The sequence below is a fragment of the Myxocyprinus asiaticus genome, chromosome 37 (genome assembly GCF_019703515.2).
Source record: "Myxocyprinus asiaticus isolate MX2 ecotype Aquarium Trade chromosome 37, UBuf_Myxa_2, whole genome shotgun sequence".
Taxonomy (NCBI): domain Eukaryota; kingdom Metazoa; phylum Chordata; class Actinopteri; order Cypriniformes; family Catostomidae; genus Myxocyprinus; species Myxocyprinus asiaticus.
In genome coordinates this window covers 7,699,985-7,724,868 of record NC_059380.1, presented here as the reverse complement: position 1 = coordinate 7,724,868, position 24,884 = coordinate 7,699,985, and the positions used below count along the sequence as shown (strand labels likewise).

The following is a 24,884-nucleotide window of genomic DNA, read 5'->3' as shown; positions in this document are numbered from 1 at the left end:
TCTGTTTCTCTCCCATACCTATCATATCACTTCTGAAGACATGAATTAAACCACTGGAGTCAAATAGATAAATTTTATGCTTTGTGGAGCTTCAAAGTTTTGGTCACTATTCAATGCATTGTATGGACCTACAAAGCTGAGATATTCTTCTAAAAAAAAAAAAATCTTTCTTTGTGTTCAACAGAAGAAAGTCATACACATCTAGGATGGCATGAGGGTGAGTAAATGATGAGAATTTACTTTTTTCTGTGAACTACCACTTTAAAAGGTAAAGTGTGTAATTTCAGCGCATCTAGCGACACCAAATGAAATTGCAAATACTGAAAATATTGCTGCATTATTAGCAAAACAACAAATGTTTTTAAGTGTGTACCTGGGCCGCGAGCTGTTGAGGCAGCCAAGGGACTTCCAGGCATGTTAGGCAAGACTGAGGCTGTGGGGGAAGCAGCCTGGGGCACTAGAGTGATGCCAGTCTGCGGCAGACTGTGAACAGACGGAGCGGCTGCTGCAGGTGCTGGACTTTTGGGAGAGTTTCCCGGAAGTGAGGGAACTGCATTGAGGGCAGGTGAGGTGGCAGCAGTGGCTGATGGAATATCATATTTCTGAAGCTGAAGCAGGTACATGTCTGCTGTAGACACTGCTCCCCAGCTAATCTCTAAAGAATTTGTGTTGGCCCGGACAAGCTGTACTCGTGAAGGAGGATTAGGCCGTTCTGCAAAAAAAGGTGACAAAAAACATTTTTTTAAACTGCACAAAATTACTGCTTAAGGAGTGACAAATTCTGCATTTTGATTTTTCAATGATGCAGTTTTGTTTATGAGAAACACTTTTCGTGCAGTAAAAAAATATTTGACTATTCTTTGCTAGCTATACTGTACAGAGACATTTTACCTACACACTATATAACCGCTGTACTCACCTGTCTCCAGGTACCACAGGTCTTTGCAGCACACCTGATTGTTCCACGCTTTGCGGTACCCATCACGTCCACTCCACACATAAAGTCTGTTGTTGATAGCAACCGCGCAATGTCCTGCTCGTGCACGTGGTACGTTGTCCTCCAAAGTGTCCATCAAAACAGTCTCCCATGACAAAGCGTCTAGAAACAAAATTAAGTTTGTATTATGGCTTAGTTTAAATACATTTGTGCTCAAAAGTTTGCATACCCTGGCAGAAATTTTGGCATTGATTTTGAAAATATGACTGATCATGCAAAAAAAAAAAAAAAAAGAAATTTGTAAAATCTTTTATTTAAGGATAGTGATCACATGAAGCCATTTATTATCACATAGCTGTTTGGCTCCTTTTTAAATCATAATGATAACAGAAATCACCCAAATGGCCCTGATCAAAAGTTTACATACCCTTGAATGTTTGGCCTTGTTACAGACACACAAGGTGACACACACAGGTTTAAATGGCAATTAAAAGGTTAATTTCCCACACCTGTGGCTTTTTAAATTGCAATTAGTATCTGTGTATAAATAGTCAATGAGTTTGTTAGCTCTCACGTGGATGCACTGAGCAGGCTAGATACTGAGCCATGGGGAGCAGAAAAGAACTGTCAAAAGACCTGTGTAACAAGGTAATGGAACTTTATAAAGATGGAAAAGGATATAAAAAGATATCCAAAGCCTTGAAAATGCCAGTCAGTACTGTTCAATCACTTATTAAGAAGTGGAAAATCCAGGGATCTCTTGATACCAAGCTAAGGTCAGGTAGACCAAGAAAGATTTCAGCCACAACTGCCAGAAGTATTGTTCAAGATACAAAGAAAAACCCACAGGTAACCTCAGGAGAAATACAGGCTGCTCTGGAAAAAGACGGTGTGGTTGTTTCAAGGAGCACAATACGACAATACATCAACAAAAATGAGCTGCATGGTCGAGATGCCAGAAAAAGCCTTTACTGCGCCAATGCCACAAAAAAGCCCGGTTACAATAAGCCTGACAACACCTTGACATGCCTCACAGCTTCTGGCACACTGTAATTTGGAGTGACGAGACCAAAATAGAGCTTTATGGTCACAACCATAAGCGCTATGTTTGGAGAGGGTCAACAAGGCCTATAGAGAAAAGAATACCATCCCCACTGTGAAGCATGGTGGTGGCTCACTGATGTTTTGAGGGTGTGTGAGCTCTAAAGGCATGGGGAATCTTGTGAAAATTGATGGCAAGATGAATGCAGCATGTTATCAGAAAATACTGGCAGACAATTTGCATTCTTCTGCACGAAAGCTGCGCATGGGACGCTCTTGGACTTTCCAGCATGACAATGACCCTAAGCACAAGGCCAAGTTGACCCTCCAGTGGTTACAGCAGAAAAAGGTGAAGGTTCTGGAGTGGCCATCACAGTCTCCTGAACTTAATATCATCGAGCCACTCTGGGGAGATCTCAAACGTGCATTTCATTCAAGACGACCAAAGACTTTGCATGACCTGGAGTCATTTTGCCAAGACGAATGGGCAGCTATACCACCTGCAAGAATTTGGGGCCTCATAGACAGCTATTACAAAAGACTGCACGCTGTCATTGATGCTAAAGGGGGCAATACACAGTATTAAGAACTAAGGGTATGCAGACTTCTGAACAGGGGTTATTACATTTTTTTCATTGTTGCCATGTTTTGTTTTATGATTGTGCCATTCTGTTATAACCTACAGTTGAATATGAATCCCATAAGAAATAAAAGAAATGTGTTTTGCCTGCTCACTCATGTTTTCTTTAAAAATGGTACATATATTACCAATTCTCCAAGGGTATGCAACATTTTTAGCACAACTGTACATTCAGATTATGGTTTATCATAACTACAGTTGAAGTCAGAAGTTTACATACACATTAGCCAAATACATTTAAACTCACAATTCCACAAATTTCACAATTTCTGACATTTAATCATAGAAATGTTTCCCTGTCTTAGGTCAGTTAGGATCACTACTTTATTTTAAGAATGTGAAATGTCAGAATAACAGTAGAGAGAATTATTTATTTCAGCTTTTATATCTTTCATCACATTCCCAGTGGGTCAGAAGTTTACATACACTTTATTTGGTAGCATTGTCTTTAAATAGTTTAACTTGGGTCAAACATTTTGGGTAGCCTTCCACAAGCTTCTCACAATAAGTTGCTGGAATTTTGGACCATTCCTCCAGACAGAACTGATGTAACTGAGTCAGGTTTGTAGGTCTCCTTGCTCGCACACGGTTTTTTCAGTTCTGCCCACAAATTCTCTATCGGGTTGAGGTCAGGGCTTTGTGATGGTCACTCCAATACCTTGACTTTACTGTCCTTAAGCTATTTGGAGGTATGCCTTGTCCATTTGGAAGTCCCATTTGCGACAGAGCTTTAACTTCCTGGCTGATGTCTTGAGATGTTGCTTCAATAATATCCACATAATTTTCCTTCCTCATGATGCCATCTATTTTGTGAAGTGCACCAGTCCCTCCTGCAACAAAGCACCTCCACAGCATGATGCTGCCACCCCCATGCTTCATGGTTGGGATGGTGTTCTTCGGCTTGCAAGCCTCACCCTTTTTCCTCCAAACATAGCAATAGTCATTATGGCCAAACAGTTCAATTTTTTTCTCATCACACCAGAGGACCTTTCTCCAAAAAGTAATATCTTCGTCCCTATGTGCACTTGCAAACTGTACTTTGGCTTTTTTATGGTGGTTTTGGAGCAGTGGCTTCTTCCTTGCTGAGCAGCCTTTCAGGTTATGTCGATATAGAACTCGTTTTACTGTGGATATAGATACTTGTCTACCCGTTTCCTCCAGCATCTTCACAAGGTACTTTGCTGTTGTTCTGGGATGGATTTGCACTTTTCACACCAAACTACGTTGATCTCTAGGAGACAGAATGCGTCTCCTTCCTGAGCGGTATTGATGGCTGCGTGGTCTCATGGTGTTTATACTTGCGTATTATTGTTTGTACAGATGAACGTGGTACCTTCAGGTGTTTGGAAATTGCTCCCAAGGATGAACCAGACTTGAGGAGATCCACAATTTTTTTCTTAGGTCTTGGCTGATTATTTTTTTATTTCCCCATGATGTCAAGCAAAGAGGCACTGAGTTTGAAGGTACACCTTAAAATACATCCACAGGTACACCTCCAATTCAGTACACCTCCTATCAGAAGCTAATTGGCTTGACATCATTTTCTGAAATTTTCCAAGCTGCTTAAAGGCACAATTAACTTAGTGTGTGTACAATTCTGACCCACTGGAATTGCGATATAGTCAATTAAAAGTGAAACAATTTGTCTGTAAACAATTGTTGGAAAAATTACTCGTGTCATGCACAAAGTAGATGTCCTAAACTACTTGCCAAAACTATAATTTGCTAGTATTAAATCTGTGGAGTGGTTAAAAAATTAGTTTTAATGACTTCAACCTAAGTGTAGTCATTACTTCAACTGTAGAAATACACAATAAGACAATATATACAGTACTGTGCAAAAGTCTTAGGCACACAGGAGGGACTGGTGCACTTCACAAAATAGATGGCATCATGGAAAATTATGTGGATAAATTGAAGCAACATCTCAAGACATCAGCCAGGAAGTTAAAGCTCGGTCGCAAATGGGTCTTCTAAATGGACAATGACCCCAAGCATACCTCCAAAGTTGTGTCAAAATGGCTTAAGGACAACAAAGTCAAGATATTGGAGTGGCCATCACAAAGCCCCAACCTCAATCCAATAGAACATTTGTGGGCAGAACTGAAAAAGCGTGTGTGAGCAAGGAGGCCCACAATCCAGGCTCAGTTACACCAGTTCTGTCTGGAGGAATGGGACAAAATTCCAGCAACTTATTATGAGAAGTTTGTAGAAGGCTACCCAAAACTTTTGACCCAAGTTAAACAATTTAAAGGAAATGCTACCAAATACTAACAATGTGTATGTAAACTTCTGACCCACTGGGAATGTGATGAAAGAAATAAAAGCTGAAAGAAATCATTCTCTCTACCATTATCATTATTATTCTGACATTACACATTCTTAAAATAGTGATCCTAACTAACCCAAGACAGGGCATGTTTTCTACGATTAAATGTCAGGAATTGTGAAAAACTGAGTTAAAATGTATTTGGTTGAGGTGTATGTAAACTTCTGACTTCAACTGTATATATACACATATTTTCTATTAACTTTTTATTTTTATTCTATTTTTTTATTATTACCTCTGTCTTGTTGCTGTATTGTTTGTGCACTGGAAGCTTCAGTCACCAAGACACATTCCTTGTATATGTAAGTGTACTTGGCAATAATGCTAATTCTGATTCTAACTTGTATTGAACCTGGAATATTCCTTTAAAGGAAGCACTGATGAAACTTTCAGTCAACAGCACTCTTGCTTGTGATATATTGCTTCAATATATTTATTAGTGATATATTATTTTTACTATTATTATTACTACTACATTGAATACAACATTTTACTACACTGTAATAACATTTCTATCGCAATTTCTCTTTAAAAAAAAAAATTACATTGAGCTTTTATTTTTGCTGGAAACCTAACAAAGCTGTTTGTATGTTTTAGACAACAGCTGCTTCACACATTCACTTGGAAGTGTGCAGCACGTGCAGACTGTATATTTATTTAATTAAATCTCCGCTTTCTGTGGTTTAATCATCACATTAGGACATAGCACAATGTATATTTGATTAAAAATGTAATTGTATCCAAAATATGTCAAATACTGTGACATTTCACATTGTATAGTTAATTCCACAATTCAGTCCATGTTTTTCGCATCGCAGAAATCATAGGGCCCTATTTTTTATGATTTAGAATAGGGATGGGCATTTTGGTCATTTTGTACTCATCGAGTACTTGAGGGGCAATGACATGTTCATAACTTTATATATAATAACATGTCTGACAAACGTCTTTGGCTGCTGCATTGAGTCTTGTTGTTCCAGTGTATTGTCTATTCATCATTATAGGCTGTTATAAAATAAAATGTTACAAAATGTACAAAAGATTGCATAATCAAAATATAATGCATCATATTTTATCTTTATGTGAAGATTTACTGCCCAGCTCAGAAAGAATGTGCACAATGCGCATGTGTCTGTTCTTCCTTCAGTTTACCATAGTAATCTTTGTAAGCCCGCACCAGTTTTTTTAGTGACTGTCTGAACCGTCTATTTTCAAATTGCATTTGGCTTATTAGGAGACGCCATAACCATCACGTTTTTAATATGCATGTTAAGTTGAAGTTCAGTTTTGAAGATGTTGCATTCTGTTCCATTTAGCTGTGCTCTGTCAGTGTTTGAAACACTCGCCTGCTGTATATGCACTGCTTCAGCGTAGAGTCCACTGTCACACGCCTGGTGTGTGTGCGTGTCCCCAGGTGTTCGCTCCTGTGGGGATAGCCGCGATGCTCCGTATTGTGTTTGCTGTGATTCATGAAACGTTCCATTCAACTCGGAGAGTTGGAATTTCCACCTTTCAACTGTGGAAAGCGCAACGGAATGACACTTTATATCGAACATCTAACTTGGAAACTCGTGCGGAAATCTTCATTTCGTCGAGATGCAGGTGTGTGTTACATCACGCAAACATGACGACACCCAGGGCAGGGAAGTTTACAGTCAGTGACAAACGTTCACTTTTATTAAATAATGTCCATTAACGAGTCACATTAAATGATAATAAAATGTGTTTAGCAAACGTTTTGCAGAGTCAGGTGTTCAAAACACGGTTAATTACGCTCTCTTTTGATTATCGTAACGATAGCATCGCAGTGTCGTATATTGGTTGCTATGAGAAGTCTCTGATAATCAATGTACCCCTCAAAGTCACAACGTAATCAATCTCAAAATTAAAAATATGCTTCTTCTTTGACACGTTTGTGTTTAGTTGTCAGGTAATTGTCACTGGATTTCAAATTAAGTGAAAAGTCACATCATGCATGATCACTATCGATCATCGTTTTCATGATCGATCATTGCTGCCACGTCCGAGTACCAGTACTTGTGCCCATCCCTAATTTAAAATACTTTCTCCTAACACTGTGACACAATCAAATCATTGCTGTTTGTTTGAGCAACCAAACATTAGATTTAACCAATGCCTTGAGTTTGGGAGCGGGACTAACTATTTGTCTAACCAATGACAGACGGGGGGAATTTTCCAGAAACCTGTTTGAACAATTATCATTTTTGCAATTCTGTTGAAATGACACAAAACAGCTTTAATCAGCGTCTCAACACGACAAACACATGTACTGTACCCAAGTTCAGGCAGGCCAGTGTGTTAGTACACTTCCATTCCTTCTCATGTGTGGCCACCTTCACATCATCCATCACCAAGGGAACCCAGCCACCAAAAACATACATCCTACGAAGCAGAGAGTGACAAAAAAAAAAAAAAAAAAAAAGATCACCACTGCCGTCATGTGACTGTAGGGAATGCTTGTGGTGATGCAATTCCACCAGCAACTTTGTTATAACCGTTATGGTTTGCACTATTGTGTGTACTTGTATAATGTGTATATTGTGTATTACATGTTCCTTGTATAATGTGCATATTGTGTTTATATGTATATTGTGGATATCTGTGCATACTTGTATAATTGTGTGTACTGCATGTTTATGGAACTGCACCAAAGACTTTCACTCACTGTTGCATTTGTGCATGTATGGTGAAGTGAAATGTTTTATTTTTTTATTTTATTTAATTTGATTTCTAGATTAGAACTCCATTAGAACTCACTTGTTTGTTATAGTAGTGGCTGAGTGGAGGCTGCGAGGGAGGGGAGCAGTGCCACTTATTGCAGGCTTGTTCCAGGTCAGCGTGTCTGTAAAGCAAAGAGTGACCCAATTATTGATTGACCTAAAGGATTGATTGAATTAATGTCCAATCGGTGACATGAAATGTGGCTTACAAAACAACAATCTTCATACCAATATCTAATGTCCAAAGATCTCCCAAACGACAACCACTCATTCCTCCATATATGATAAGACGGGACTTCTTGGTAGTTTTTTCAGTATAAATTACAGCAGTGTGGCTCTCTCTTGGTGGTGGCAGAACTCCATATGTGACTGGTACATCCCAGCCTGCAACGCTGGAGCCAGGGCGCAGCTCGAGAGTATAAAGATCATTCAAATATCTGGAAACAGGCAAAAGGCGATTCTTTGAAACAAACTCAACAGACAATAATTTTTGAAGCATAGATTTAATCGACTACGTGACTATGTGGCCGGTATACCTGGGAATGTTGTTCTTGGGGTCTTCGCTGTCATTGGCAAGCCCTCCAAAGAGATAGCACTTGTTACCCACAAGAGAAAAACTATGACCCAGACGAGGACATGGCGGTGCACCATTTTTAGGGGCCTTTGGTTTCAATTTTTTCCACTCCCACCTACTTGCCTGATAACAACAACCACAGCGAGATAATTTCAATTCTAGCCAAACACAGACAAGAAAGTAAGTCACATTACAGAGTGATAAAAATGAAAGAACTCTTTGTTACCTGTAACTCATAAAGGTCATTGCTGTACTTTCCATATTCCACCATCCCACCAAACACTAACAGCCGTGTACCATCACATACAAAACCATAAGCTGCACAGCCTGGAGGAATGTCTCCACGAACGGCTGGTATGAACCACTGGTTTGTTGCTGAAAAAGATAGAGACCTCTCATTGTTCAAGAAATATTACAGTGATAGAGGATGACCACAATCTAAAGCCATTCTAGATGTGAATGTCAATTAAAAGCACTTTATAAATGCAGATCACTTTGCAATTCTGTCAGCACAACACATTAAGGGTTGAGAAAAATGAATACTTGAAGAACAAATTTCATTAAGGTCCCTCTTTCTCTCCATATCCTTCTACCAATCTGTCCATCTTCTAAATGTTACAGCCATTCTAAAATGTCTTGACAAATTTAAAGGGATAGTTCATCCAAAAATGAAAATTCTCTCATCATTTACTCACCCTTATGCCATCCCAGATGTGTATGACTGTATTTCTGCTGAACACAAACTAAGATTTTTAGAAGAATATCTGAGCTCTGTTGGTCAATACATACAAAGTCAATAGGGTCCAAAACGTTAAAGCTCCAAAAAGCACGTAAAGGCAGCATAAAAGTAATCCATACGGCTCCAGTGTTTTAATCCATATATTCTGAAGCGATATGATAAGTGTGGGTGAAAAATAGATCAATATTTAAGTTCTTTTTTACTGTAAGTTCTACTTCCTACCAGTAGGTGCCGATATGCATGAAGAATGTGATTCACCAAAAACAAAAGAACTCTTAGGAGAAGACTGGTGACTCAGCAGAACAAAATTAGGCATTTCCCAATCAGTGGGTACTTTTAAACCAGGATCGGCATTTTTCAACTGCTTTACTTGATTTGCCTACTACATAGAGATTCCCTACTTCCATTGGATAGTTGAAAAATGCTCATCCCGGTTTGAAAATGCCCACTGATTGGGAAATGCCCATTTTCGATCTGCAGAGACCTATACTTAGGAGAGGAGAGTGCTTAGGAAGGCTGTTTGAAAGTGGAGATTTACAGTAAAAAAAAAGAATTTAAATATTGATCTGTTTCTAACCCACACCTATCATATCACTTCAGAAGACATAGATTTAACCACTGGAGTCATATGGATTACTTTCATGCTGCCTTTATGTGCTTATTGAGCTTCAGAGTTTTCGACCCTGTTGACTTGCATTGTACAGACCAGGGGTCGGGAACCTTTTTTAACTAAGGAGCCAATTTTTTAATTTTTGGTTGATGCATTTTTTCGAAAGAGCCATACCACAAACAAATAATTTACTATTTTCAAAACCAAGTTTTTAAATAAAATTAGATGTTTATATTGCCCATAGACTACTCAAAAACAAACAAATATGCAAAAATTAATAGGTAACATGTTGCAATATGGAATTGAGTACACGTGTTTGCGAGGGTCTCCATAAAATTACTTTATTTTACAATTGTTCATAAAAAATGTTTCTTCCCTTTTGGACTGGGCGATAATTTTTTAATGATAATTACATTTAAAATATCGCGATATCCGATTATATGGTCAACCCAAGGTCGGTGAATATTTTTGCTTTATTGATTTTCCTTTAAAAATTCAATTAATTTATTGAAACACTTAAACATTTCTAAATTCAAATTGCACTTTAAACGAAAAAAGCAATTAAAATAACAAAGTGATTAAAAAATCTTATATATAACCACCTCCCCAAATCCAAACATTTACCGTCTCCAACAGCCCCATTTCCCATCAAGCAAGTATCAGTATGCGGCAACAGGTGAAAAATTAGGCTTCTAATAGCCTACAAATTAAGAACTAAAGACAATTATAAATGTAAAGATAATTATAATAATCATCATAATAAGCCTAATAAATTCCCTTGTGTTCCCAAAAAATGCTGCCAAATGTGTGTTCTTATCGAATGAGTTTGTACTGCATTTTGGTAATACAGTTAGTACTGCCTAAAGAAAAGAAAATAGAACTAAATTTTAGGTTCAAGGTGAACATGTCTTGTAATGCTTTATGATTTAATCACTTTGGTCTTTGTTTCTTTAATACAAAGATACCTGTATATTACTGAACCGCTCCGTGGAAATAAAGCGAAACTCACAGTACCTCACGAGATGATCAGAGATCATTTGCAGCATTCTCATAGATTACATTATTCTTCCAAACAGTTTTCAGTCGAATGAAACAGAAAAAGGAGTGATAACTCTTTACATACGCTTGCTCCATGAGACAGGGTCCCGTTGCACATCTCTGAACAAACAGTAAATCAGACACGAGCACTGACGTCTTTTCTTTTGTCTGTTCTTAAATATATAATAAAGTGTGTTTCTTCAAGCGTGTCTTTTTGACTAACAGCATTTCTAGTCATGTGTCATTCCGAGACGTCTTACAGGTCACCCACCTGTTGCGGGTAGATAAGCAAAATTACTCGCGCATGAAATACAATTGGACGAGGAGCTCGCGAACTGGATTGAGCTTCGTCGCATTTTGCAGGTGCTATATCACACCTTGAGTGCATATAAAAAATAACGAACATTCATAAAATCACTCGTAGAAAATCCTCTTAACCGCTAAGATCAATAGTTATTGGGAAACGAGGCCCAGAACTCTATGCATGTGTGTGTCTTGGAGAAGCGCTTTCATTGCACTCGTGAACAGCGGAGCTCACTGCACATACATATTCCACTTCCACAGTGGCTGGTACATCAGCAAAATACTCCGCATGAAAAATTCGCGTTTGGCGGGTGTTCATTTCAAACCTTGTTCACCAGGAGTAGGCTGTACAACAAATTCGGGAGAAAGGACATCAAAACAGTGTCATTGACTTCAAGCTTTGCAATCGCACCCACACTTTCTGTTGGAAAATTATCACTAGAAAGTTTTAAACGATCATGTGTTGGTGAATGGTGAGACACCCGGCAAGCCACTTGATTTTTAACAAAGAGCCACTTGTGGCTCACGAGCCATAGGTTCCCGACCCCTGGTATGGACCAACAGAGCTGAAATATTCTTTTAAATATCTTTGTTTTTGTACAACAGAAGACAGAAAGTCATGCACATCTAGGATGGCATGACAATGAGTAAATGATGAGACAACTTTCATTTTGGGGTGAACTATCCATTTAAATTTAAACTCATCATACTACACCTGCAGCTGCTTGTGTGCAATCATATTTTAGAGCTCCTAAAATTTTTTAAAAAATTATAAAAAAAACATTTTTTTAACGCAATGTATCGTGCCACAATAAACTGTTAAACCACTACATTCGACCATAATCAATTTTATCCATGAGTGAAAAATTGTCCAATAACAGGATAGTTACTGAGATTAAGCTAGTAGTATTCGGCTGGTCATGTGATCCTAACATGGCAGCCCCCCTGAGGGGACCCTCTCCATTAAGAAATAAACTGCTTTTATAAGGTTACTGATATAACTGGAGTCTTTATGTCATAAGACTACTCATGATTTCTATAGATATGTTTCAAAATTCAAATTAATTTTATCAGGAGGAAAACTTTTTAATGAGGAAAAAAATTACAGTGTGCACCTTTAAAGCAGGTCTTGTGTCTCGCGCCGTTTAATTTATTTATTTTTTCAATATTATACATATATATCCGTTAACAACAAGACCAGTTACATGCATTAAGAACATTTTTGATTTCACGCAACGGTACTAATGCTCAAGATAACAAAAAAAAAAAAAAAAAGATGACAAAAAAGGCGCACTGTTCAAAGTGCAGGAGGGGGCGCGTGGGTGACGGTCAACGTCCATTTCACTTTCTGGCGCCTTTTTTCTTTCAGAAAAGCCGACAAAGCTATGAGCCAAACACGGTGCCTCACGATCACAAATATTGCTGACAACACTCAGAACGTCTTGTATATAGATAATATGCATGTCTGTGATAAAACAAGCAAACACTGTATCTACTTGTGCTCCGTGAGGCAGAGACCGTTACTCCTGTAACTGTCACTCTGTTCCTCTTCGCGCGACCAATCTAAATGAATACAATAATTAAAGCAGGGGGGACATTTTACTCACCAGTATTATAAACGTGCAACTCGTCGACGATTCCTTCGTTTCCTCCACCAAACACGACCATTAGCTCCTTTATGGCCACGGCTCTATGTCCGTGTCTCGGTCGTGGTACCGGCCCGGACCACCCCAGAACCCGCTTCCATCGCGGCTGCAGCGGAGCACCGGTGGTTCCAGACACAACGGAACCAGGGGACGACATGTCCTTTTACTGAGAAAACAAGGAATGCAACTCAGTTTTCACAAATATGTTCTACGATCAGAGCTCAAATCAGTAGTCAAATGTAACTTGCAATGTAGATACTGCACGAAAAGGCCCCGACAGACAGTAGGCAACCATGCTGCACAGCATCCACCCGTACCTATTGATAGTTTTACAATTAAATCTGTTTAAATACCAGTACAATTAAAGTGTGGAGTATTCAGGAGTCCGGTCAATTCAGGGATGCCGCCGCCATTTCGGTGCTTGCAGAGCGGTTAAAAGCCGATTTCTAGGCTAAAATCCCGCGTGCAATAAAGTGCAGCAACTTGCACACCCACACCTATATATTCTAAGAAACTTTTCTAACTAAGAACTAGTCTAAAAGTCATACCTCCAAGTTACATTCTCCAGTTAAATGTCCCTGATGCAGAAACAGTATCGACCCATGGAAGTCGCCATATTGAAACAAGTAAAGCCAGTCTGAAAAATGGCGGAGCGGCAAATAAAAACAATACATTTAACACGCAACTGCATAGGAAGCGTTAATGACTGAAATCGCTGCGAATAATTAACTAATGCTTAAATCAAAAACGCTCCTCAAAATTCTGGAAAGTTAGACAAAGACAGAAATTCAGAGACTAACACTCGAAACTCAGTGCCCATTTGCTGCAGAATGCCATTTTCATGCCTCTCTGGGAGTCGCCATCTTGTCAGACACTCATAATAGCAACAATATTCAATTGTGTGCTTGCAATTTAATTCCAGTGCAATGCAAATTAAATCAGTTGCTCGCGCGCTGCAGTTTCCAAGCGGATTGGACATTTATTTGAAACTTTAATACATGCATAAATGCCATGCATCGAAATGCGGTTACCAACAGCTTTACAGCAATATACTCTAATTTCCCCAACGGATCCACAAATTAATCTGTGTTCGCAAATATATCCCGATACATACTAAGAGCAGATCCGTCCGTGCAAATGATCTCTCCGCGTAAAAAAAAAAAAAACTCTCGATGGTATTTATTTTTATTTAATTCATGCCGCCCCGGTGTAAGCAGCCATCTTGTCAAGTTAGCCCACCAGTAGCTCCCACAAGAAAAATGGCGGATAAGTTTGTGTTAACCATTCAAAAACACACGATTGGCGCGGTGCTTTTTCACCACCACAAGTCATACATACGAGATTCGTGTTGCGATATCCAGGGAGTTGTTTTGATGGTCTTGTTTAGAAAGGATAGCCCAGGTTCATCCAAATCTGTTCAGAAGTATCCACTCTCATGCCTGCCTGGAAGCCGCCATGTTCTTGTCAATGTACAGCCGCTCCAAACACCCGAAACAAATATGGCTGAATTATCACGTCCCTCTCGAGAGCTTTTAGCCAAACACACACTCGGGCGGCACTTTAGCGCTACACTGATGCAGTTTCATTAGAAATAATTCTATAGTCATTATATCGACTGAAGGTATATATCTGAGATGCGTTAAAAACAATACAGAAAATTAACACAGAATTGTGTGTGTGTGTGTGTATATATAATATAGCTTTAGCTTGAAGAAGTGGTCATTGTCCCACACTAAAGATGGCGACCCAAACACAAGTTTATCGTGAGATTTTCTTTTCTGGCCCATTTAGTACAGTGAACGCCTAGGTATCACTTTAGAATAAATTATTACTTTCTGAAGAACATGGTAAATAGCATGTTTATTATTATTATTATTATTATTATTATTATTATTATTGAAATCAAACTTTTCCTCAATATAAAAAACATGTAATTACAGACCGAGGTCAAATTGTAATGTACACAGAAAAAAAAAAAAAAATAAAATAAAAATTATGCATTTCAGTTTCATAACTAAATTCCATCGGTTAAATTGGGTAATCTTTTATTAAATAAAATATAATAAAAAAACTAAATATTTTAGGTTTTGTTAATGTAATTTTGTTCAACATTACACAATTTAATGCGTAATTCTTAAAAATAAGCTAACATTTTTTGTGTGTACACCCAGATGTTCCTTGGTTCCCCTCTGAAACTTCTGATTTCAAGCAAAATTTAATAAATTTTCAAGAAGGGTAAAAAAATCCCCTCAATTATTACACCAATTTCACAATATCCTAAAAAATGACAGGTAGTACTGGAGATATTTTTTGTTTTATTCAGTTTATGTAGCCTATTATTCCAGATGGACTATCCACCAAATTACAATAATACTACTACTACTACTACTAATAATAAACAGATGTTAAGTAGTTTCTACTGCACATTTGGCTTATGTTGAATTAATAGCATTAAATTTTACTCTCAAAAATTAGTTACTTGGATAAATGTCATTTATCATTTTTAAGTGCACCTCTTTGCATTTATGGCCATTTGGAAATGGTAAGTTAACTATTAATGAATGAACACACACCAGGCGTAATGCCTCCTAATTATACCAGTGATCTTGAGCAACTGGCCTCACCTCTGGAATCCAACTTCCTGTTTTGGGAGCCTGTTGTACCAAACTTTTTGCCTTAAATTCTGGAATTCATTGAAATGCTACGTGAACCTCGATTTTGCTTTTACTTTTAGAAGTTACATTTTTGTTTTTCCAGAATATGAAAAAGAAATGGCTTTTTTTTTTTATTTAAGCAATAAAAACTTTCATATTGAATGAAGGGTCAACTGAGACTAAAATGTTTGTGTTTATGATGGGACATTCATGACACTTTTATTATACATTAAAAATGTTTTAATTGTAGTTCATTCTCAAATCAAATTTTAATGTAATCTCTTACAAAAATAGTAATTTAAACTAAATGAATAGCCTGTTTCTTAAATATTAAATCAGTAATACTAAAAAAAAGATTGAATGATTCTTGGATTAGATATTTGATAAATAGGACCTAGGATAAATAGGATATTTAACATTTTTATTTTTGTATTGTTCTAATTATTCATTGTATCTAAACCATATAAAACCATGTAGGGTATCTTATAATGTATGTAAATGCAGTGATGTGTTGCGTTTACTTCAACTTTTGGTACTTTGAATTAGAAAGTTAATTCTTTCTTTGTAACATCTGCTATGCAGCAGGACAAACCAGGACAGTTTTCTTGCATCAGCTTGTAACTAATAATACAAAAAAAATTGATGTGGACAGCATAGTTCAGACAATTGAGTCTCTCAGAATTTGATTAGAAATGTTTAAGTTCAAATTTGAATTTATTTTTTTTATTTTTTTGCAGACATTGGCAAATCTAAGCACATTTTGTGACACTTTTGAGATCTCTTCTGAAACTAGAGAGGAGACACATGTGAGATTATGAGGGTCTTTTTTGCTCAGTAGAAAAATCAGAGAATTAGGTTACTGCAACAATTTGGGAGAGGAGGAGGCTTGAACCGGATCAACATACAACAAGACTTTAATTATAACAACATCAAACTGAACTGGAATATAACACATGTCGACAACACACACAGCTCCATGTCTCTCTCTCTCTCTCTCTCTCTCTCTCACTCTCTCTCTCTCTCTCTTTCTCTCTCTCTCTCTCTCTCTCTCTGGCATCCCCTACTCCTCTTATCTCTCTCCCGCTGATTGAGCTACTCAGCGCCAGACGTGCACCCTCATGGCCCAGCCACGCCCTCCTCCTCGTTACATACCTCAACCGCCTGATTCAGGCCAGGGAAAGCTCCGGACCGACTTACTCCCCCACTGGAGGGGTATGGCGTCCCTTTAGGGTCAAAATTATGACTTTGTATCACGCACTCGTCTCACTGAACGTGACGTCTGCATCTCTATAACGTCTGCGTGTGCCTTCACATCGCTTCACTCGCTTGTCTGAATGAACGTGACGTCTGCATTTGCTGTTTCACTCGCTTGTCTGAATGAATGTGACATCTGCGGCCGATTGCACCAGCTATACGTAAGCTAAAACTTAGCCTAGTTGTGGCATAAATGGGCACAAGTCACAATTTACGCACTACCAAATATGCGAGCGTTGCACCATTAAACTTAGGTAGGAAGAAACCCTACGTATAAACTAAATATTTAAGGAAGCCTCTGACCAGGATTAACGGATGGAATAAAAAAGCAGACTGATATTTTATGACAATGAGCTCATGTTTTGGTTGACAGGCTTTCGACATACAGTTTAATGTTGACATTTACATTCGTTTACATTTACGAGTGAAAAAAAAACGTACTTTTAAGCGGCTCTTCGGCATGAAACCGTTCTAATGGTGCAGTTTTAAGGGTGTGTCGCCCAGTGTTAAGTTTAAACACATTCAAAATAAATATAGGATATTAAAATGAATAAATGTCTATTTTTTACAGCCTGTTGTATTAGTATTTATTTATTTATTGTTCCTTATTAATTTTAGATAGTTATTGAATATTGTTATTTACTTATATTTATGCTAGTATCTTGCGTATCTAAATGTGAAACAAAGCTTATGATTGTATGATATAATTTCCTAGCTGATATAGATACTGCCATAATCATACTAATCATCTAATCATTGCACAGTATATTCTCTTTAATGATTGTCTTGCACCCAAATCAAATCCTGCCAAGCCTCTTAAAATGTTTATTACTTTATTACATTTGTCTCTTTGTGAGGAAAATTTCAGTTTCGAATCCATCTACATCCCCAAAAACCTAATCACTGAAATTTCTTCTAATGCTTGATCATAAAGTTGCAATGTTATTTTGGGAGTTTTCTTCTTCTTTGATAAACATAACTTGTGTTGTTTTAATTTCGAAAATCCCAATTATTTGCCAACTTTTCCACTTGTTTAACTGCAATCTGCATGCTTCTCTCCACATATGGAACATTCTATTTTTCTATTAAATTTTTTTTCCACAAAGCACCATCGTCTGCATTTAAAGATTTATATCCCTTGTCCAAACTTAGAGAGAGAGAGAGTAAACTGGAATGCTAGCTGTCCCTTAATAGAGAATTTAAATTGGCAGAATACCTGAGCACAGTGAGATACCCTAAACTAAGAAAAGTCCGGACAAAGTACAGACTCAGTGAACATAATCTCGTAATAGAGGCAGACAGACACAGACAGACCTGGCTAACAAAAGAGGACAGGCTGTGCCCCCACTGCACACTAAATGAAGTGGAAACAGAACTGCATTTTTTAACAAGATGCCCTAATTATACACAAATTAGGGAAACATTTTTTCCCCCTCTTCACTACCCATCACAAAGACTTTAATCAGATACAACAAAAAGACAAATACTTGGAGAAATCCCAGTAAGCTCAAACCTGGCTGCAAGGCATGTAAAGTCCTGTCATGACAAAAGGACTACAAGTGGATCAGGATCACGACCAGAGAATAACCAAAACACTGTGCAAAATGCATAAAACCACAAAAATAACTTAGCAACTAAATATTTCTTCTCAAATTTTTTATTCCCTTTATTTTATTATATTCTTATATATAGATTTTTTTCTTTTACTGTGTGTAAATGTGCATGGAAGTATATTTACTGTAACTATGATTTGGCAATGTAAAGCCTCTTTTTACCATGCCAATAAAGCTATATGAATCTGAATCTGAGAGAGAGAGAGAGAGAGAGAGAGAGAGAGAGAGAATTTATCATAATATTGAACAGGAATCACTTTCGTGTTTCTGTATGGGTGTTGACTAGAGGTAGCTCTTTGTCAGTTTGATCAATAAGTCAATCTTGTTACAGTTACAAATGAATTTATGAAAGTCTAATTAAAGGGAAATAATACAATAAACTGGTGGTTTAAATTATTATTAAAACGATAAAAAAGATAGAGAAATTAATTAATGGGATTAGTGAATGTTCTATGATTTTGTTTTTATTTTGAAGAAAATACGTTTTTCCACGTCATTATACTGTATAATAGAGCGCAACAGTACCCGCCCACTTTTTCAGCTGTCTGGGTTCCGGAAGTATTTTCCCCATTCATTTCTTCCATTGACTTTTAATAAAATCCTTAATAATAATAAATTAAAAACAAAATGTGAGCCATGAACCAAATCAAACAGACACCACTCACAAACTTTGTTTTGAGGCAAAAAAAAAAAAAAAAATTGAAAATCGGACATAAAGACAAAGGTACAAGGCTGTGTACTTACTGTCTTTCATTAAGGTACAAACTACAATCCCATAAAGCATTGCTAATGATGTAATTGAATAAAAAACGATGAGAATATAAAACTATTTATTTTAGGTTGTTGTTTATAAGTACAGAAACAATATATGTTAAGTTTATTCCAAAATATCCCAATATGTAGACATATATAAGTATTTTAAGGGTGAAGGGAGACCGACTCAATTGCGTCATTCACAGTGCATCATGGGAGCACGCGTTTCGCGGTTTTCGTTGGACACGGTTCTCTGATTGGTGGATATTTCTCTGATGTACCATGGGTAATGTAGTTGTTTACCATGTATTCCGCTATCAAACTCTATTTTTAAACAATAAAGTTGAGATGACGCAGATGGATAGATTCAACGGATGGTGAAGTTTTATTAGTTATTGTTAAAATCAATTTGTCTATGAGATAAATTAGTGGGATTTTTACTTCCAGAAACAAACTGATGTGCTGTTCATGGAATAGAAAGTAATGCAATACCGCCACCTTGTAGGCTACTGGCAAAATGTATCCAAGCACACGAGTGAAACTGTAAAACATTGAATTGTTTGCAAAAATGCTCTTATTAAAAGTACCGAATGTTGTTAAATGTTCAATGTTAAAATGATGCCATACACATAAAGGGACATAACATAAGTGTTAAAATGTTGTTTGTAGAAAAACAAAACATTGTTTAATAAAACATGGGGTTACAAATTAAAATATAAACGACACCTTGTTGACAAATTTGAAAGAGCTACATTGTGTTACTACAGCTACACTTTTAGACTGTTTCGTAAGATGTGTATTAAATTGTTAAAATAGACATATCACATTAATACATATTGATAACTCTAATAACTCTAGTTATTGTAAAATCAGACTGAATTAATGAAATGTGTTGCTGAACGGACTCAGATATTGTTCAAACTTAGTTAATGTGTTATTACTAACCTACACCTAAAGTCTGCAAAATAGTTCATGTACATTCTCATAATTTTTTCAGCCCACTAAAATATTTATTACTTTCATTTCTTAACAGGTGCTATTGGGGGCTAAAATGTTAATATAACATCATGACAGGGATAAAAACAGAAAGTCAAGAAAGTCAATCAAGGCTTAGATGAAAACATTTACTATTATTATTGGTGTTTTTATAGGTGTAATTAAAGTCCCATTTACACCCTTGTTTCAAAATTGTACACTTTTTTTCAATGTCAGAGGCCAGTTATGTGGGACATTTACACCCTGATGAGACAGTGAAGCATTTTGACTTGAAGGGAACCGTTTTGTATATTTATCTTGTCTTTGAAATACTTCAGGGGTCTGATCAAAATATGAACATGCTAGAATCGGCCAGAAACATTTTTGTTTTACCCATTTGTGAGTTTCTTTGGTAAAATGCATGTAAATCTAAACAAAGTTGTATGCATCAAACCAAATGACTGTCAATTTAAGTATCTTTTTATTCTAATAGTATATTATGCAGTGCAAATTAATAAGTAGATTTCATATAAATGATAATTGTATTTATTTTCTATCTTTGATCACATTTATAGTTTGCTATTATGGATGTATTTATATGTTAAATTTGGTAGAGTTTTTAAATTGAAGCATCTCTTTTCTCATTCTAGTTATGCATTATGCTGACAAAATAAAAATGTATCTTGCCATGCGGAAGATAAAAAAAAGAGTGTGATGCAATAAATTCTTATTTTTAAAATATATTTATAAGTTCATTGAACAAGTTGGCCAAGAAAAACACATAGCATATAGGAGATAACAGGAACAATAGTAAAGTGCTTGAAAAAATGGCAGATGTCATGTTCAATAAGATGAGTGAGTGAAGGGAAGTAATTAGGGCAGTACGGGTTGTGAAAGCTGCTCAGCTCCGTTGCCGCCACGCCACCGCCCACATTGAGCTCACCTCTGACACGCAGCCATGATGTCTGACATCTAATGTCACCGTGACTCCATCAACACAATCAAAATTGAAGGATTTTTTTTCACAAGACGCTGGTGAACGTAGACACGTCAGTTATCCTGTGAGTTAGCTAAGTAATCCAATTCTATGTCAGCTTTCACACCTCATAGGTTTTAGCACGGAGTTCCCGCCATATACGTGTGCATAAGCGCATGGATAATGTACATGTGGATAAGCGCATGGATAACATATGTGTGAATAAGCACATGGATAACGTATGTTTGGATAAGCGCATGGGTAACGTACGTGTGGATAAGCACATGGATAACGTATGTGTGGATAAACACATGGATAACGTATGTTTGGATAAGCACATGGATAACGTATGTTTGGATAAGCGCATGGATAACGTACGTGTGGATAAACACATGGATAACGTATGTTTGGATAAGCACATGGATAACGTACGTGTGGATAATGCATGGATAACGTCTGTCTCGCCTAGCATTATATTAGCCTATATTAACCTATTAGCTAGGTGGTAATGAGCATAACAAAGCCTGGAGGAAGCATCACAAATCCATCTTCCTAGGTCTAGGACTATGATCATGGAAGGCTTTAGTATAACACCCCTGCATGTCGGCAAACACAGCTAAATACTAGTAGAGCTTTATTGCAAAGTTATTATTTCCAGTAGACTTTCATTTTTGATGAACAAGATACACTATATTGCCTAAAGTATTCGCTCATCTGCCTTTAGACGCATATGAACTTAAGTGACATCCCATTCTTAATCCATAGGGTTTAATATGATGTTGGCCTACCCTTTGCAGCTATAACAGCTTCAACTCTTCTGGGAAGGCTTTCCACAAGGTTTAGGAGTGTGTTTATGGGAATTTTTGACCATTCTTCCAGAAGCGCATTTGTGAGGTCAGACACTGATATTGGACGAGAAGGCCTGACTCGCAGTCTTCGCTCTAATTCATCCCAAAGGTGCTCTATCGGGTTGAGGTCAGGACTCTGTGCAGGCCAGTCAAGTTCTTCCACACCAGACTCGCTCATCCATGTCTTTATGGACCTTGCTTTGTGCACTGGTGCGCAGTCATGTTGGAACAGGAAGGGGCCATCCCCAAACTGTTCCCACAAAGTTGGGAGCATGGAATTGTCCAAAATTTCTTGGTATGCTGAAGCATTCAGAGTTCCTTTCACTGGAACTAAGGGGCCAAGCCCAGCTCCTGAAAAACAACCCCACACCATAATCCCCCCTCCACCAAACTTCACAGTTGGCACAATGCAGTCAGACAAGTACCGTTCTCCTGGCAACCTCCAAACCCAGACTCGTCCATTAGATTGCCAGATGGAGAAGCGATTCGTCACTCCAGAGAACGCGTCTCCACTGCTCTAGAGTCCAGTGGCTGCGTGCTTTACACCACTGCATCCGACGCTTTGCATTGCACTTGGTGATGTATGGCTTGGATGCAGCTGCTCGGCCATGGAAACCCATTCCATGAAGCTCTCTATGCACTGTTCTTGAGCTAATCTGAAGGCCACATGAACTTTGGAGGTCTGTAGCGATTGACTCTGCAGAAAGTTGGCGACCTCTGACCCTGATCCGCTGACCCCGCTCTGTCATTTTACGTGGCCTACCACTTCGTGGCTGAGTTGCTGTCATTTCCAATCGCTTCCACTTTTTTATAATACCACTGACAGTTGACTGTGGAATATTTAGTAGCGAGGAAATTTCATGACTGGAGTTGTTGCACAGGTGGCATCCTATCACAGTACCACGCTGGAATTCACTGAGCTCCTGAGAGCGGCCCATTCTTTCACAAATGTTTGTAGAAGCAGTCTGCATGCCTAGGTGCTTCATTTTATACACCTGTGGCCATGGAAGTGATTGGAACACCTGAATTCAATTATTTGGATGGGTGAGCGAATACTTTTGGCAATATAGTGTATGTAGGCTACAGGAGACAGTGGTGGAAGAAATATTCAGATTCTTTACTTAAGTACTAATAGCACACTATGAAAATACTCCACTATAAGTAAAAGTTTGTATTCATTTTTCTTTTCAATCAGATATACACTCCCCAAAAGGGAGGAAAACCAAACCAAACAATACAAACACACACACACACACACACACACACACACACACACACACACACACACACACACACACACACACACACACACACACACAAAACCTAAACAAAACAGAAAGACAGTCATTTACAGCACTTAAGACATTTCACAAAAGTATATGTATTGTGTCGATCATTGTTCCTCTCACAAACTTTTAGAAGAAGCCTTTATTTTGTCACAAATGATCCATTTTGCATATTGTAACAATTAATGATGGCAAAGAAGGAAGCTGGGACCGGCTTAACAAACACATAGACATTTAATAACACTTTTCAGCATGCAAAGAAACAAAAACACACACTATTTTTCAGCCAGCTGCGTCAAATAAAAACACTCAAACAAGCTTTGTACATCTTTCTCCCATCTGCTGCTGTCTCTTCTCATTAAATACTCCCAACACCCCTCGCTGAAACGCAAGGCTGGTGTGGTGCAAAGGTGGAAGTCATTCGCCACTTATCTTCCTGGCCTTGCTCTGCCCAGATGCTGCTTGGCTCTGCCCTGCTCACCACACATACATACAGTGAAATTCTTTTTTTCACATATCCCAGTTAAACTGGGGTCAGAGTTTTTGATACGGTGCCCCTGGAGCAGATAGGGTCAAGGGCCTTGCTCAAGGGCCCAACAGTGGCATCTTGGCGGTGCTTAATGTACAGGAAGAAATGATCCCAAACTCGCTAAAAATTTCCCTTTTGTATTGTTCTAGATATCTAGTATTCAAAGAAAGCTTTTTTGTGTTCTTCCCATAGTTTCGTAAAAACAGTCTTACTGCAATAATGAAGCCTGTCAGTATTAATCCGAAATGTGCTGCTGACACCCTGTGGTAGAAGTGTTTTATCACCAAGAAGACATAACTGAGGGGAGTCTGGTAAGGGTTGTTATATTTGTTAAATCCATTCTCCAAGGTTTGCCAGCACTTCCTTCCAAAAGGGAAGAACCATGGAGCATTCCCATATTGCATGTAAGAAGGTGATATTGTGTCTTTTCAACATCTTGAGCACTACTGGAAATTTTTGTGCTTGATGGCCTAATGCTTTCAAAGGTGTTGTTTAAGACCAATTACAGCCTTTAATAGCTTGTCACTACCTCCAACCAATAGCTGGTAGTCCCTATGCTACATTATCTTCATTTTCCAATTAAAAAAAAAAAAAAACTGGACTACAGTCAGTACTCAAATATATGTGTCAAATAACGTGTAAGACAATCCCCTTCAATGTGCCTAGACAAACTATACACTCACAATGTCCCAAGTTAGTTTCTGGGTGTAAAGTTTTGTGAGGCTGATGTGCTGTGACTACTCACATTACACATAAACGCAATTATGGCCGTTGGATTCACAAGTTTATCAACTTTACAGCCATACCCTGAATTTATGCAATTCTTACTGTTTGGGATGACATAATTTTGAAATATTAGGGGGAAACTGAGTTATGGAAATCAGATCTTTATACAAAACTTCATAGTTTTTGCCTTAAAATACATGGCATCAACAAACTGGCCACAGTTGTAAAAGCTGAGGCTCTTGTGGTTCCAGTAAGCCCAATTTCATTTGGTCATAATTATTTTTTGGTAAAAGATTGCCAATTCGGAGCTATAGCCTTAACCTATTTATCCCCTTTCCATGTAAGCTAGCATGACATTGTGACCTCTGCTATCAATATACCTCTGTCTTCACTCTCTACCATTAAAACTAAGCCCGCTAATGAAAGGCTCACTGTTGGCAAGCAGCTATACTGACATGGAGGCTAGCTTGCTATAACCAAATCAGCCAGGTAGCAATAACATTGCTGGGTTATTTGGTGATAACTGGCAAAATAAAGTTACTGCAGATGACACATTGCAGACGTCACGCAGCTTCTCCCGTAGCTTCTCACACCCATTCTCTGACGAGAGGGGTGACGATGAGTGTCACGCTTCTTCTCTAACGTCATTGGTCACGGCATCAATTCACAGCA

The 24,884-nt window shown here is 37.9% G+C and overlaps 1 protein-coding gene across 2 annotated transcripts in view; it reads right to left on the bottom strand.

Annotated features, from left to right (window-relative positions):
* Window positions 1-14,261, bottom strand: part of LOC127427743 (host cell factor 1-like) — a 47,800-nt gene extending 33,539 nt beyond the window's left edge. The window contains exons 1-9 of one of the 2 annotated variants that reach the window (XM_051675531.1): window positions 13,937-14,261; window positions 12,560-12,764; window positions 8,489-8,637; window positions 8,225-8,385; window positions 7,917-8,125; window positions 7,726-7,810; window positions 7,244-7,350; window positions 920-1,099; window positions 374-712 (exon numbers count right to left, since the gene is read on the bottom strand). In XM_051675531.1, the coding sequence (XP_051531491.1) occupies window positions 374-712; window positions 920-1,099; window positions 7,244-7,350; window positions 7,726-7,810; window positions 7,917-8,125; window positions 8,225-8,385; window positions 8,489-8,637; window positions 12,560-12,755 (1,426 nt within the window). In that variant the 5' untranslated portion in view covers window positions 12,756-12,764; window positions 13,937-14,261. Of the gene's footprint in view, window positions 1-373; window positions 713-919; window positions 1,100-7,243; window positions 7,351-7,725; window positions 7,811-7,916; window positions 8,126-8,224; window positions 8,386-8,488; window positions 8,638-12,559; window positions 12,765-13,146; window positions 13,784-13,936 lie in introns of those variants that run through there. The other variant, XM_051675532.1, reaches the window with a different exon arrangement.
* Window positions 14,262-24,884: the final 10,623 nt, after the last annotated feature.